Source organism: Narcine bancroftii, chromosome 13 (genome assembly GCF_036971445.1).
Source record: "Narcine bancroftii isolate sNarBan1 chromosome 13, sNarBan1.hap1, whole genome shotgun sequence".
Taxonomy (NCBI): Eukaryota; Metazoa; Chordata; class Chondrichthyes; order Torpediniformes; family Narcinidae; genus Narcine; species Narcine bancroftii.
In genome coordinates this window covers 536,442-552,988 of record NC_091481.1, presented here as the reverse complement: position 1 = coordinate 552,988, position 16,547 = coordinate 536,442, and the positions used below count along the sequence as shown (strand labels likewise).

The 16,547-nt window shown below is 46.4% G+C and overlaps 1 protein-coding gene across 1 annotated transcript in view; it reads left to right on the top strand.

The window, feature by feature from the left end:
* sema3ab (sema domain, immunoglobulin domain (Ig), short basic domain, secreted, (semaphorin) 3Ab) overlaps positions 1–16,547 on the top strand; it is a 158,461-nt gene that overhangs the window by 113,913 nt on the left and 28,001 nt on the right. The window contains exons 11-14 of the mRNA XM_069910005.1: positions 538–682; positions 8,931–9,150; positions 10,617–10,708; positions 15,758–15,799. Coding sequence (XP_069766106.1) covers positions 538–682; positions 8,931–9,150; positions 10,617–10,708; positions 15,758–15,799 — 499 coding nt within the window. The remainder of the gene's footprint in view (positions 1–537; positions 683–8,930; positions 9,151–10,616; positions 10,709–15,757; positions 15,800–16,547) is intronic.

Genomic DNA, 16,547 nt, shown 5'->3' with positions numbered 1-16,547 from the left:
TCTGCTCTTTCTCCTGTGTTCTTCCAATAGCCTCACACTGCAGGGAAAATTTAGAGAAATGTCCAAAACTGGATGTGGATGGAGACGATCTAACTGCTGTTGCAATTAATGCTGTTTTCAGGACAGGGCTCAACTGAGAAGGACGATCCTGGAAAGAGGATCCCAAGGAAAGACATAGGAATTATTGACCATCCACAGATATGAGCATGGTCCTTTCAACCCATTCCCTTTGGGACAAGATGTCTGTTCACAGATGAACAACATTTGTCATCAGCCACATTAACCAATCAACATTCAGGAGGAAAGCTGATGACCCCATTTAATCTGCCCAGCACAGCAGGTCTTGGACAGAGCTTGTACAGTCCATGAGGTTTAGGAATGAGGTCCTGGCCATTGTATTTCATCCCTCGATGTGACTGTGGGTATGACATTGTGAGGAAACCCATTGCTGTGTCTGCTTTCCTGAACATGATGCATGTTATTTGAAATCTAATTATCGTCCATCTTCACTCACCAACATGAATTTTCCCCATGCAGCAACATCTTCAAGGGTTCGGCAGTGTGCATGTACAGTATGTCTGACATAAGGAGGGTGTTCCTTGGCCCTTACGCTCACAGAGAGGGCCCCAGCTACCAGTGGGTACCATTTCAAGGACGAGTTCCCTATCCTCGCCCAGGAACAGTAAGTGTTGCACAAATGCAAATACAAGTGTGTAACAGAACTTTATAAACTAAACCACACCCACGTAAATCAGGTCCAGCATTGCCAATGAGAAGTCAGCACGTGACCTAATGTGAAACACCAGGAAGGCAGGGGCTTTAAAATGAGCTCACCTTGTTCAATCGTTTAATTTGCACGTTTATTTTTAGTTGGTGTCTTCCTGTTTATAATGCTTTTCTTCCACCGCACCTCTCTATCTTGTCTCCATGACTTCTCTTGCATTACCATTTCATGGAGCAGTGGTTTTCAAACTTCTTTCCACTCACAGACCACCTTAAGTAATCCGTTACTAAGTACTGATGGCATAGGGATTACTTAACGTGGTCTGTTAGTGGGAAGAAAAGGTTTGAAAACCACTCTCAGAGAGACAGCTCACTCTACAGCATAGAATCGGTCCTTCTGCCCTGTTCTGTTCATTCTAATCAATATGGTATTCTGGGCTTGAGGCCCACAGGAGACTGCAGACGTCGAACCTGAATCCAAACACTCTCTGCTGGTGGAGATTAGGGGGTTGAGCAGCATCACTAGGAGACAGAGGATGGTCAACATTTCAGGTTGAAGCCTTTATTGACACAGGGTTAATTCCATTAGATCTGTTTCCTTCAAACCCCTCTTATCTGTAAATTGAATTGAATTGAACTTCTACAGCTCCCTCTGCAGCCTGTTCCAGTATGGATCACCCTCTGAGTGAAGTCCCTCAAGTCCTTGTGAAACCTTTCCCCTCTCAGTGTAAACTTGTGCCGTTTCATTCTAGAACCTTCTACCCAGGGAAATAGACTGAGCACTCACTGAATCCACGCCCCTCATGATTTTATAAACCTCAATAAGATCGCCCCTTGGCTTTGTTCGCTCCAGGGAACAAGGACCCGGCATCTCCAACCTTTCCCTATAACTCAAACCCTCCAGACCTGACCACACCCTGGTGTCTCTCCTCTGAACCCCTTCCAATTTATTGATGTCCATCCTACAGCTGGGTGACCAGAATTTCCCAAAGCGCTCCTCGTGTGGTCTCACCAACAGCTGAGCTCCCAACTTTTGAACTCGTTTCCATGCCCAAGGAAGGTGAATGTGTCAAATACTTTCTTCCCACCCTGTCACTTTCAGCGAACTATGTACCCGTGCCCCGAGATCTCAGCACTCTCCCTATCATTCACCCTGGCCGACCAACTGAAGTGCAATATCTCACATTTGGATGTTTATCTGTCTTATTCCTCGTGGGTTAGATTTCTTGATGGAATTAACCCTTTGGACTCCATGTCCAAGTTTTCAGGGACCACCAACAAGCACATTATTCCATGTCCCTGTTTTCCGGGACTGGTTTTATAACCAACCACCAGCTGGTTTGTACCTACTGTTCGTACTGTAGTTTACCCATGGGCCCAGTCAGGAGTATCTTAGGAGTCCAAAGGGTTGAGTCTTTTAGGAGGTGCTTTACTGGGGTCCCACATTTCCAGGGTGGGGGTTTCTTTACTGGGGTACCACCCTCCCAGGGTGGGTGTTCTTTTCCTGGAGTCTCACCCTCTCAGGGTCGGGCTTCCTTTACTTGGGTCCCACACTCCCAGGGAGGGGTTTCTTATACTGAGGTCCCAGCTCCCAGGGTGAGGGTTCCTTTACTGGGGTCCTCACTCCCACTGAGGGAGATTGCGGATCTGAATGGGGGTCATAGCCCCAGTACTGGTTCATTAAAGTCAACAGGAATGGAAAGAAAACTGAAAAACTGCTTAAATTGAATTGTTTGTTATTGACACACACACTGAGGTGCAGAAAAAAGCCAGTTAACTTGTATCTAATTGCTTACATCATGCAATAATTAAAATAAAATGTTACAGATGTTGCAGGGAAAAGAGCAATTCGATCACGATTAGGTGTGTGTTGTCGTTTGTTGAGAGTGGAGACCATTTGCATCTTGAATGTATGTTCAAGGGTTGGGAAGAAACAGTCCTTGAATCTGGTGGTTTGTGTTTTCAAACTTGTGTATCATCTCCGGGCCAAGAGAAGAGAATGTGACTGGGGATATGCCCTTCAATATGTTGGCAGCTTTCCCAAGCCAGTGGGAAGTGTAGAAGTGAATAGTGGAAGATCCTGGCCAGTTGGTCAGCATCTGTGGAAAGAAAAATTGGTTCTTGTGTCAGGTCAGCAGCTCTTCTTCAGTTAAATATCCATGAGGTCAGAAACCTCCCCGTTCATTGTACTCAGCCAATGCTTCAGCACACACACGTAGTCTTGTATCTGTTTCTGACATGGGCATTTCTGAATGGGAAATATCACTCTGCAACTGAGTCCCCAATTCCCTTGTTTTCTCTGAAGTTGCCATTCAACAACACTGTCAAATGTCCAGCAAGGAACAGATATCGAAATCAGTTTAATGTTTATTTGTTGTCACAGCTGAGGAGAAATTTGGTGTAGCAGTTAGCCCAACGCCTTTACAGTGCCAGCGATTAGGCCTGGGATTCAAATCCCATGCTGTCTGTAAGGAGTTTGTACGTTCTCCCCATGTCTGTGTGGTCTTCCCTGGGGGCTCCGATTTCCACCCACCATTTGAAACGTACCGGGGATGTAAGATGATTGGGTGACACGGACTCGTGGGCTGAAATGGCCTGTTACCATGCCGTATGTCTTAAAAAAAGTTAGATAATCCATTTGTGATCTCCTTCCTCCTGTTTTCACCCTCACCTCATTATATATTTATGATTTCTCCCCCTTTTTTAAGCAACTCAAAATCTTCCACATTCTGTCAGGTCTTTAAAGGTGATAATTTACTCTGCACCAGTTTTAATGTGTGTGCAAAAAGCTGATGATGGGGAAGGGGTTGGGAAGTAAAGGCCACAGGAAGCGGTCAATTTCAATATGTTCTTGCAAAGGTTAAACGTCTCAAACTAAATGATACTTTTCTTTTTATCAAATTCTTTTTTTCTATTTTTTGACTGGTTCTGACTGGATATTTTTCTCGAAGCTTGATTAAGGGAAGCTGTCAATCAAGCCACTGGCTGTTGACAGATATGGTACTTGTTTGAAACCAAGGTGGTTAAGATGCAAATCTCTTGTGTTTTGGTCTGAAAGGAGAGGGTTTGATAGGCAGGAAGTGTTAGAAGTGTTGCTGTTCCCAACAGTGTGAATTTGGAGGGCCAGCTACACATTCGAAGGAAGGATCTTTATTTGTGACATTTGTGAAATGCGTCTGTACCCTAGTTCTCTGACGCACGGGGTCATTATGGACCAGTCCATTCCATTCAGTCGCTCTGATCACTTTGAAAGGTTAGTTGCCGAAACAGGAGGAGGCCAATTCGATCCCTCCTTCCTCTTCAACCAATGAGTCATGGCCATATTCGAATTCTCCACCACCATCTCATATCCACTCAACCCCTTCATATCAAATCAGTTGATCAGGGCCTCCAAAATAATACGGTTCAAGGTACCATTTATTGTCATGTGATAATGCATAAAAATGGAATCCACATGATCTACTTCAACATGTGTCCGCCATAAGGCAAACGAAGAGTCGCCATGAATATTGCCCGGCGGCGGCCCTAACAATAAGAGAAAGAGATGCGGCTGGTTGAACGCGGCCGGTAGAACGAGGTTGGTAGAATTGACCTCCTAGGAGCCACTCAATTGTGTGAAATTATTTAAGAGGAGTTCTGTTAAAATTCTACTTCTCCTTCACTCCATGCCTTGGCTCATTCTATTGACCAAAGATGTATCCATTGACCTGAGGTTTAAAAAAATATTGGAATCCAGTGAGGTTTTCAGTTATAGCATTGATCTTGTCATTGGGTAAAAGAAACATGATGCTAAAACTTGAATGAATTGACCTGAATAATCTTTCCAACATATTTTTTCACTTATAATGCTTTCATAAGTAATAATTTTGTGGGGACAATTGTTACCTTGATAGAAATACCAGTCTGAAATCCGAATTTGGCTGAATGACAAGATTATCATTTCAGTATCTTTATTACCCTTTTAAAAAGTTCCAAGATGTCAATCCATTGATGAATATACTTTGAACATCTGTTTTGCTTAAAAAGAGCTTTGATCATTGATCTCATTAAATAGAATGTTTGCCATAACTTATCATAAATCATGTTCACTGCCACTTGTTATAGCTGCAGTAAAGTACTTTAAAGATGTTTTGAAATATTTAATTGTTACTGCCCGAGACTGCTAGCATCCCCAGAGGATCCATCACCACCTGGGCCCACTTACACCATGTGATCTTGTCGCAGTGTGGTGTGCGACCAAAGAGCAGCTGTATATCCTGGATGTCAATGGCACTGAAAACTGTCTGCCCCAATGACATGCCCATTGCAATCATCGCCCACTCCACTCCACCCAGCAGGGACAAAAGCAGAGGGTGATACAAGACCAGAAGACCATTCAGCCCATTGAATCTGCCCCACTATTTAATCATGAGCTGATCCATTTCCCCACTCAGCTCCACTGCCCGACCTTCTCCCCATAACCTTGGATGTCCTGGCTAATCAAGAACCTATTAATCTCTGCCGAAGATACACCCAATGACCTGGCCCCCATAATTGCCTGTGGCAACAAATTCCACAGATTCACCACCTTCTGGCTGAAGAAATTCCTTCACATCCCTGTTCTAAGTGGATGCACTTCAACCCTAAAATTATGCCCTCTTGTCCTCGACTCTCCCACTGTGGGAAACAACCTTTCGACATCGATTCTGCCACACCTTTCAACCTTTATAATGTTTCAATGAGATCCCCCCTCATGCTTCTAAATTCCAATGAGTACAGGCCAAGAGTTGACAAATACTCCTCATATGATAAACCCTCTCATTCCTGGAATCATCCTGGTGTTCCTCCTCTGAACCGTCCCCACCGACAGCACATCATTTCTCGTTGGCCCTGCATCCCATGGCTTGCCTTCACCTGCTCCTGCCATCTTGTCAAGTTGCTGATAAAGGATTTCACACCAAATGTTAACCTGCTCGTTAGTGATTTTCCACACAGTGACTTCATCTTACAAGCATTAACAAAATGAATACCTTGCCATCCAGAGCGGAAAGGTTAATAACCTGTAGGGAAGGTCTATTGTTCGATCCTGTCAGATTAAAGTCTGGTGTGCTTGGGGTACAACACAAGAAGATTAGATGGCTAACAGCTGGAAATTAAGTGGAGCGGCCCTGGGGTCCATTGCCACGACAACAGGCTTCACAGCCTCTCTGTGGTAAATGGCACAGTAACTTGAGAATCAGTCGGTACTTTCATTGAACTTGTAGCAGCCATGGGCAGTTCATGCACTGTTGCAGAGTGGAAGGAGAATAGTCCTGTATAGTATTGTGTGAGAAAGCAGAGACGTTGTTACTTGCAGGGCGTCCGCTTAGAGGAGAGAGGTGGAGGAATTTCTTCAGCCCGAGGGTGGTGAATCTGTGAAATTTGTCGCCAGTAACAGTTGTGGAGGTCGGGTCATTGGGTAAATTTAAGGCAGAGATTGGCAGGTTCTTGATTAGCCAGGGAATCAAGGGTTATGGGGAGAAGGCCGGGCAGTGGGGCTCAGTGGGGAAAATGGATCAGCTCATGATTAAATGATGGGGCAGACTTGATGGGCTGAATGGCCTATTTCTGATCCTGTGTCTTATTGCCTCATGATCGAATAATTGTTCTATATTCAGGGATGTCCATTTTCATTCTCACGTTATCGCTGAACGGTGTGGGCGTAGTTCAGAGTGAATTGTTGCTGGGTCTGGCATCTTACACACAGGCCAGGCTGGTAAAGAGGTCACATTTGCTTTCTGCAGGATGTCGCTGAACCACTTGAGGTAAAACACGAACATCTGCAGGCACCATGGTTGAAATAAAACACGACACTGGAGAAACTCAACAGGTTAAAGACAAAGACACAGAATGAACGTTTCGGGCTTGAGCCCTTCATCAAGATATGAGCAAAGTGGACAGGCGTCTGATTCTGGGTGCCGGCCTATATTTTGCCCCAACCTTGATGAAGGGCTCAAGCCTGAAACATGGGTTATATATTATTGTTTTTGATATATGGGGTTCACTGTTTGACCTGATGAGTTTCTACACCATTGTGTTTTTACATCAACCACAGAGTTTGGAGATTTTTGTGTTTAACTGTTACTGTCTGAGTGTTGCCAACTGCCAGGCAAGGGAGGGCCACGTTCAATTCCAAAACTTCTTCACTTCAGGTCTGGTAGAGACACCATATCATTACCAGCTTCTCACTGGTTCATCTTAGAGCAGCAGATGCAGATTAAACTTGCCAGTGAAGTCGACTGTTTTCAGGACAGGGGCCATTCAATATTCCTTTAATTGTCAGGTAATAACAAAATCTAACGTGCAATTTTTGTCCACCATGAGGCTGACAGTCACTGTGAGCATTATTCAGCTCATACTGACTCCTGCAAAAATCACTGGCAACTTGAGCTCTGGATCCAAGCCTCCGATAATGAGGAAGCCTTCAGTGCCCAAGGCCCTTTGGAATCTCTTCTTGCCCTCAGGATGTTCTCCAATCCCAGCTCTGACACCTGGTTCTCACGAACCAGTCTCCAGCAGCCCATGCGGGTCCCCCGAACAGAACTCGGCCACAGCCCATGTGGATTCTTCAGCCACTGAGCCCCTCAATGCTCACTGCCGTGGACACTGTCCTGTAGGACCCTTCAACTCCTGAGCCCCTCACTGGTCCACTGCCGTGGTCACCGTCCTGTAGGGTCCTTCAGCCACTGAGCCCCTCGCTGGTCCACTGCCGTGGTCACCGTCCTGTAGGGTCCTTCAGTCACTGAGCCCCTCACTGGTCCACTGCCGTGGTCACCGTCCTGTAGGGTCCTTCAGTCACTGAGCCCCTCGCTGGTACACCGCTGTGGTCACTGTCCTGTAGAACCCTTCAGTCACTGAGCCCCTCGCTGGTCCACTGCCGTGGTCACCGTCCTGTAGGGTCCTTCAGCCACTGAGCCCCTCGCTGGTCCACTGCCGTGGTCACTGTCCTGTAGGGTCCTTCAGTCACTGAGTCCCTCGCTGGTCACTGCCGTGGTCATCGTCCTGTAGGGTCCTTCAGTCACTGAGTCCTTCGCTGGTCACTGCCGTGGTCACCGTCCTTATGGTGGCAATAAATGCCCGAGTCATGAAAATCAACTCATCCGTGCACGCTGTCCTGTAGGACCCTTCAACTCCTGAGCCCCTCACTGTTGATCAGCCATGATCTCATTGAATGGTGGAGCAGGCTAGATGGGCTGAGTGGCCTGCTCCAATTCCCTCCATTCTGCCCTCATGAAGATCAGCACTTCACATCCTGCCACACCACACATCAAACCCAAGTCATGAAAAAGGCAGATACTGAGAAGTGCCCAACTATGAAAAGTGACAGCCCTAGAATTCTCCTCTTGTTAAATTTCATTAAAATCAAACCAGATGTTGAATATTAACGCTGCCAGGAGACTGGTCCATGTTTATAATTGGTTTGCAAGAACTCATTTAAAATGTGACCTCGGTGCCCTGCATTTTTGGTACATCTTTTATGAAATAAATTATAATAAATATAATCAATTTTGAGATGGCCAGATGTGTTTTATCTGCAGTTCTGGGTGTACAGATATTCTGCAGCTCCTCCCAGATCCAGCAGCCCTCCCACCAAGGGCAACAGGAGGAAGGGGACAGTACATCCTGACTTGGAGATGTACGGCTGCTCCTTCCCCAGTCACACGGAGGGAGCTCCTTCCCCAGAACATCTCTAGAAGGCAGCTCACCCCCCACCCTCTGAAGGGTTATAACAGAAAGGCAACAAATGCCAGACTCACTGGTGATGTTCAGACCCCAGGAATGGTTTGAAAGGATTGTAGCCACCCCTGTAGATGGACTGAGCCCCAGTGGAAGTCCCAAGGCAGAAAAATTGTGCAATCCATCATTTAAAAAAAAAGATAGATCACATGGTTAGCACAACACTGTTACAGCACCAGCGACCCGTGTTCGGATCTGTAAGGAGTTTGTATGTTCTCCCCATGTCCATGTGGGTTTAGTCCAGATGCTTAGGTGTAATTGTACGGCACAGTCTCGTGGGCTGGAAGGGCCCTATTACCCGTCTAAATTTAAATATATTTAGCAAAGTATTTATTATTATTTATTCGGGATGATGAATTTTAAATCGGATTATTTATCAACATCAACTCTGCTACTCATGCCATGAATTTTGGCTGTTTGTTATTTTCCCCCACCTGTTCCATTCTTCACAGTGCCCAAGCAGAACCTTTGGAGGGTTTGAGTCAACGAAGGACTTTCCCGATGACGTGATGACCTTTGCGCGAAGCCACCCAGCCATGTACAACTCCGTGTTGCCATTCAATCACCGCCCGATCGTCATAAAGACAGATGTGGACTACCAGTTCACTCAGATCGTGGTCGATCGTGTCGAGGCAGAAGATGGACAATATGACGTCATGTTCATTGGGACAGGTACCACCATGTTGTGACGTCTCACTCTCTGCCGGGGTCTATACATTCTCCCCGTGATCATGGGATTCCTCCGGGTGCTCCAGTATCCTCCCACGCTCCATACATGTACAGGTTGGTAGGTCCTGTGGGGAGTTCCTGTGAACCTGCGGGGAGGGGGGATTGTTGTGCCCGTGACCCTGTTTGAGGTGGGAGGGAGGTTCCATAACCCTAAGGGGGGGGGGAATATTCCCGAGACCCTGAGGAGGATTTCCCATGACCCCGATGGGGGATCTTCCCAAGACCTTGGGGAGGGCGGGTGGGAGAGGGAGGATTTCCGTTTCCCTGAGGCGGATGTTCCTGGGTATCTGAGGTGTCATTTCTCTGTGAAGCTGCAGGACGGGTATTGTGCCCATCAGCTTTGGTGGGGATGATTTCTGTGACCCTGAGGGTGTTCCCCGTGAGCTTTGGGGGGTTCCTTTGACCATGGGGAGCATCCTGTGACTCTGAGGGGTTTTTCCCATGACCCTGGCAGGGTCCCTTGAACATGAAGTAGTGGGGTGGGGTATGTGTATGGGCTGAGAGTGGAGAGCACTGCTCACCACATTGATAACGCCAAATAATTGCCGTTGAGGTAGCAACAAAAAGGCTGCCCCATTTTGGTTTCTCCTGCCCTGTTTCAGTGATGTTGGGATCAGGATCAGTTCAAGGTCAAATATCAACTGAACTCCATTGTATCTAGTCTCTCCACAGCCTGAGCACAGGGGCAGTAGATTCACCTCCTGGGTTGTGAAGATGACATTCACGCTGTTCTGTCACAGTTTATTCAGATCGTGAAACGATGGGGTCTGGGTCACAGTAACTGCACCACAGTCTTCTCCAGGTGGAACTGAGATGCAGCAAACTGCTGTACATAAACGGTTTGCTGGTAAAATAATCTGCCATTGGTACAGACCTTCTGTTTAAACTACAACCATCCAGAATCATAGAACATTACAGCACAGAAACAGGTTCTTTGGCCCTTCTCGTCTGTGCTGAACCATTATTCTGCCTAGTCCCACTGACCTGCAATCAGTCCATCGCCCTCCATACCCCTCCCATCCATGTACCTGTCCAAATTCTTCTTCAATGTTAAAACTGAGCCCACATTCACCACCTCAGCTGGCAGCTCGTTCCACACTCCCACTGCTCTCTGTATGAAGGAGTTCCCCTCAACTTTTCCCCTTTCACCCTTAACCCATGTCCTCTGGTTTGTATCTCACCGACCCTCAGTGGAAAAAGTCCAACTTTGTTTACTCTGTCTGACCCCCTCATAATTCTTCGGTGCTCCAGGGAATAAAGTCCTAACCTGTTGAACCTTTCCCTTTAACTCAGACCTGAAGCCCTGGCCACATCCTAGTAAATCTTTGCAATCTTTCTATCTTACTGATATACAGCATTCCATCTCTTGATCATGTGATATAACCTGCCATTTATGGTTCTTGTTTTAGATGCCGGGACTGTCCTGAAGGTAGTGTGTATTCCTCAGAAGACCTGGCATGACCTGGAAGAAGTGTTACTGGAAGAAATGACAGTGTTGAGGGTGAGAGTTTGCCTTCTCTCAGTAATCTAAAGCTTTCTATTGCTTGCAATCTCCCTGTCACCACATCTCCACACTTCATTGGCCCTCATTGAGATCACTCCAACCGTGGCTCACTGACTGACATTTTTATCAACACATCAATGAGCAGGTCTCTGATTTTGTTCACAGGGTGACCTATATGATCTCTGTTTGCTGTTGAAGATTTAAATCTTAAGATCCTATCTCCTCTTATCACAGATAATCCTACTATCAAGAGGTGTAAACATCCTCATAAGCAGGTGGAAGGAAAATAATGTTTGCGGAACTCATTAGAACATCATTTTATTACACGATGTCTGTAAACACGGCCACTTTCACTGGGGGATGTGGATCCCTGGCAGCTTTTTCTTTTAAGAAAATGTAGCCAGAAAAATACAACATATTTTTAAACGTACCAGAATGTCATGAGATTATTGAGTCTTTGAAGTCGGGCACATTCATTGTTTTGAATGAGCTCTAAATCTTAAAATCACTTTGTGTTCTGGAGCTTCACCAGTCAGCCCTGCATTTCTGGTGTGGCCTCCATGTCATTCATTAGAGCATAAGAGATAGGAGCAGAATTAGGCCATCAAGTCTGCTCCACCATTCAAATCATGGCTAATGTATTATCCTCTCAACCTCTTTTTCCTGCTTTATCCCCATAACCTTTGACACCCTTACTAATCAAGAACGCATCAAGCTCCACAAATTCCACCCAATGACTTGGCCTCCATAGGCTTCTCTGGCAATTAAGTCCACAGATTCACCACCCTCTGGCTAAAGAAATTCCTCCTCATCTCTGTTCTAAAGGGATGTCCTTTTCTTCTGAGCTAGTTCCCTCTGATCCGAGATTCTCCCACTACTGGAAATATATTCTCAACATCCAACCTATCCAGCCCTTTCAATATTGGGTATGGTTCAACAAGATTCCCCCTCATCCTACTAAACTCCAGCGAGCACAGGCCCAGACCCATCAAATGCTTCTCGTACATTAAGCCTCTTATTCCCGGGATCATTATCATAAATCCTCCTGTGGACCCTTCCTTAGATATGGAGTAATACTCCAAATGTGTTCTGACCCACACCTTGTCAAGCCTCTATATTCCAGTTCTCATAAAATGAATGTTAACCTTCCTCTGGGGAATCCTACACACGGACTTTCAAGTCCCTTGAGAGCTCCACTTTCTTCTCCCCATTTAGAAAGTAGTCCACACCTCTATTCCTTCAACCAAAGTGCTCACCATACACTTCCCTACCTTGCATTCTATCTGCTACTTCTTCTCATTCTCCCAACATATCCAAGTCCCTCTGCAAACTCCTTGCTTCTCAACACTACCCGCACTTTCACTTATCTTCATATCTCTTGCAAACAGCCACAAAGCCATCAATTCTGTCATCTAAATCATTTAGGTACAGCGTGAGAATTAGCAGACCAAACACCGACCCCTGCGGAGCACCACCAGTTACTGGCAGCCACCCCCTTTATTCCCAGGTTCTGTGCCGTCTTCCAGTCAGCATTATACCATGCTGGTACCTCTCCTGCCACACCACGTGCCCTGATCTTGTTTAGCAGCTGAGTGTACAGCACCTTTTGTTTAAAAAAAATTAAATTTAGGCATTCAGCATGGTCAGGGGTGAAGACAAGTTCGAAAATTTGGTAGAGTGTGCGCCGCAACATACGCCAGATGGTGAGTCAGTGGTTGAATGATGGGCCTAACTGATTTTTCAGTTGTGGGGGGGGGGGTCCTTAATGCACCTCTGCATTCTGAACCCTGTGTCTTCTGTACTTTTTGTACCTCCCCGCAGTATCCCAACGTAGTTAATATCCTTCCTCAAAGACGTAGCGAGGACTCCCTCCGCATCACCCTCCCCTCTGTCAGTATGCTGCCATAGTTGCAGGACGAACCAAAACGCCGCCACGTAAGACGTCAAAGAAGCAGCTTCCAGCACAGGACAAGGACCCCACAGGTTGTGCATCTGATCTGAAGGAGTCATTCAGCCCTGACCTTCACAGCCTCAGTGACCGTGTCTGCTGTCCACCAGAGCAGCTCTCTAGTTCCACCTACTGGCCATTCTGCATTGCCTTGCAGATTGTTCTCTGCCATACATCAGACCACTGGCCAGTTCATTCTGAGGTACAAATGACTCAGAGGCCTCATTTCTGCTGAATGTTCTGGATTCTTTGGGCTACATCATCCCTCCTCAAAAAGTAAATCAGGGACAAGAAAAAGTAAAATTGCTTGGCACCAGACTTAGTGCAACAGACAGGAAGATGACTGAGGACAGATTCACTCTGAGTGTCCCAAACTCCTATGCCACACACCAAAGGAGACGAGAGCATTCCTGGGATTAATTAACTTCTGCAGTCAGGGAATCCCCAATGTTCCTACCACACTAAATTATTGTTGCCTTATGCCACCTCGAAAGCATGCCTGCAGTATAATTGACTCCCACTGAATACTCTGCCTTTGAAGCCTTAAAACAGAGTTTGTTACAAGCACCAGCTCTGAGCCGCCCACACTCCTTCCAACTTTATGATACAGTTCTGGATGTCTGAACTTCAGTTGTCCTCACACAGACTCATGGCAAACGAAAGCGACCAGTGGCTGACTTACTTGACTGAAATAGACCCTGGGACGTCTCCCTGCCCTTGTTATTGCAGCAGCCAATATCACTTTACATCAACCTCTTCAGATTTACATTCCACAGTGAGAATTCTTACCTCCCAGCAGACACAGCACCTGATGCAGGCATGCCACAATAGATATGATATGACCTTACTTAACAACCTTCTACTAACCATTGCACATCTCTTAAACCTCTACCTTTCTACAGTCACCTCCCACTGAATTACCTTCTTCTGACCACGAATGCCCGCTCCGTAACCGCATGTTTTCTACCTCTCGAGATGACTTATCTGACTGGCTCTTGGGTGCCAATTTGACCTTTCATGAAGATGGCAGCTCTTTTGTTGATGAGACTGGTCAGCGTCGCTCTGGCAGAAGATGATTGTTTCTCATTTCCAAATCTATTGAAAGTGCTGAACTTTTTGCTCTCGCCTGTCCCTGCATTTTAAGTTCCAGTCATTCCGTTAACATCTACACTGATAAGGGGAGGGGGGAAAAGACACCAATTTTAAAAATATGTTTGGGGGACCAGTCACTCCCCCTCTGGAGCCCTGGCCTTGGATCTCCCACCATTTGTTATTTGCATGATGAACAGCGTCTTTTCCCACTCCTTTAAAGGTGCTGGTTAATTTCTGAGGCCCAGAGTGTATACAACAGTCACACCAGAATGAAAAACAAAAATAGTGGAGGTAGCTGCCAATTCCCAACAGGTCAGACAGTTTCTGTGGAGAGAGAATGAATTTAAATTTATTAAATTTACATTTTAAATGTGGACCTACAGCAGGGTAACAGGCCATTTTGGCCCACAAACCTGCGCTGCCCAATTACACACAATTGACCTAAAAAACCCCCTGTACATTTCGAAGAATGGGAGGAAATCAGAGCCCCCAAAGAAAACCCACACAGTCTCCGAGAGAACGTACAAACTCCTCACAGACAGCGCAGGATTTGAACCCTGATCCCAAATGCTGTCGCTGTAACAGCGTTGTGCTAACCGCTACACATACTATGTCACTCCAAATGTTTGAAATTGTAAGTTAACGCTTCACCCAAGTTGTCAGACCTGCTAATTATCAATCTTGCTATAAATTACATTTAAGTCAGAGGAAAGTGTTCAATCCATTACTCCTGACACTAAACTGTCTGAAAATTGGAGTCTCTACTTTGTAGTTGCTCATTCAAGGGTTGTTGTTGAATCTGGCAAACCAAGACTGAACCACAGACAATATTGTTAAGTTCAGGCCAGCACCGGTTAGTGCAGCGCCGGTTAGTGCAGCGCCGGTTAGTGCAGCGCCGGTTAGTGCAGCGCCGGTTAGTGCAGCGCCGGTTAGTGCAGCGCCGGTTAGTGCAGCGCCGGTTAGTGCAGCGCCGGTTAGTGCAGCGCCGGTTAGTGCAGCGCCGGTTAGTGCAGCGCCGGTTAGTGCAGCGCCGGTTAGTGCAGCGCCGGTTAGTGCAGCGCCGGTTAGTGCAGCGCCGGTTAGTGCAGCGCCGGTTAGTGCAGCGCCGGTTAGTGCAGCGCCGGTTAGTGCAGCGCCGGTTAGTGCAGCGCCGGTTAGTGCAGCGCCGGTTAGTGCAGCGCCGGTTAGTGCAGCGCCGGTTAGTGCAGCGCCGGTTAGTGCAGCGCCGGTTAGTGCACCGCCGGTTAGTGCACCGCCGGTAGAGTGCACCGCCGGTAGAGTGCACCGCCGGTAGAGTGCACCACCAGTTAGTGCACCACCAGTTGGTGTATCAGTTGGTGCAATGCCAGTTAGCATGCCAGTTGGTGTACCAGTCAGTGCCAGTTAGTGTACCAGTTGCTATACCAGTCAGTGCAATGGCAGTTAGTGTACCAGTTGGTGTACCAGTTAGCGCAATGGCAGTTAGCGCAACGCCAGTTAACTCACCAGTTAGCGCAATGCCAGTTAGCGTAACGCCAATTAGTGTAGCAGTTAGTGCAACGCCAGTTAGCATAACGCCAGCTAGTGCACCAGTTAGCGCAATGCCAGCTAACGTACCAGTTAGCGCAACGCCAATTAGTGTAGCAGTTAGCGCAACGCCAGTTAGCGAAATGCCAGTTAGTGCAGTGCCAGCTAACATACCAGTTAGCTTAACGCTAGTTAGCGCACCAGTTAGTGCAATACCTTTACAGCCCCAGCGATCAGGATTCGGGTTTGAATTCCACGCTGTCTGTAAAGAGTTTGAACGCTCTACTTGTGTCAGCATGGGTTTTTCCCTGGGGGATCCTGTTTCCTCCACCGTTTGAAATGTACTAGGGGTGTAGTTAATTGGGTGTAAATTGGGCAGTGTGGCATCGTGGCCGAAATGGCTTGTTACCATCTGTATGTCTACATTTAAAGTTAAATGTAACATTTAAGCTGTTATCCATCTACTTTGTATTTATAACATCTTCACTTTTATTTTGTAGGAGCCAACACCCATTACAACACTGAAAATTTCGACTAAGCAGGTAAGATAATTGTACTGTTCATCCCCACATTGACTCTTCTGTCCTCACAAACTACCATGATGAGGCCATGCATAAAGTGGAGCAACAACATGTGTTCTCTGTCAACAGAGAAATGGTTAATGTTTTAAGTTTGAAATGTTAACTGTTTCTCTGTCCACAGATACTGTGTGACAAGATATCCCCAGTTTTTTGGCTACAAGATGCCAAAAAAAAGATGTAGAATGAACATTAGGATTGTGCTTTAGGACACAAGAAACAGTGGCCAGCCGTTTTAACCCCACACCCTACACATGACCCCCAGCATCTGCAGATTTTCTTGCTGAACAACACTTTTTTAATGTTTAATTACTGTGCTTGTTCACTGGACATGGCCATGTACTCTTGTCCAGTGTGCAGCAGTTACAGGCCACCTTGGGATGGGCCTGAATGACAGGTTGAACAGGTGGGCTAAGGGAGCAAACTCCCTTCCCTGAAGCGTGTTCATGAATAAAGTGGGGTTTTGTCAAGTCGGAAAAAACAAGTGCAGCTGCTGGGAATATGAAGCAGGAGCAGAGAACTTGGCAAACACTTGGGTCAGTCTCTGTCTGTCAACAGAGAAATGGTTAATGTTTTAAGTTTGAAATGTTAACTGTTCCTCTGTCCACAGATACTGTGTGACAAGATATCCCCAGTTTTTTGGCTACAAGATGCCAAAGAAAAGATGTAGAATGAACATTGGGATTGTGCTTTAGGACACAAGAAACAGAAG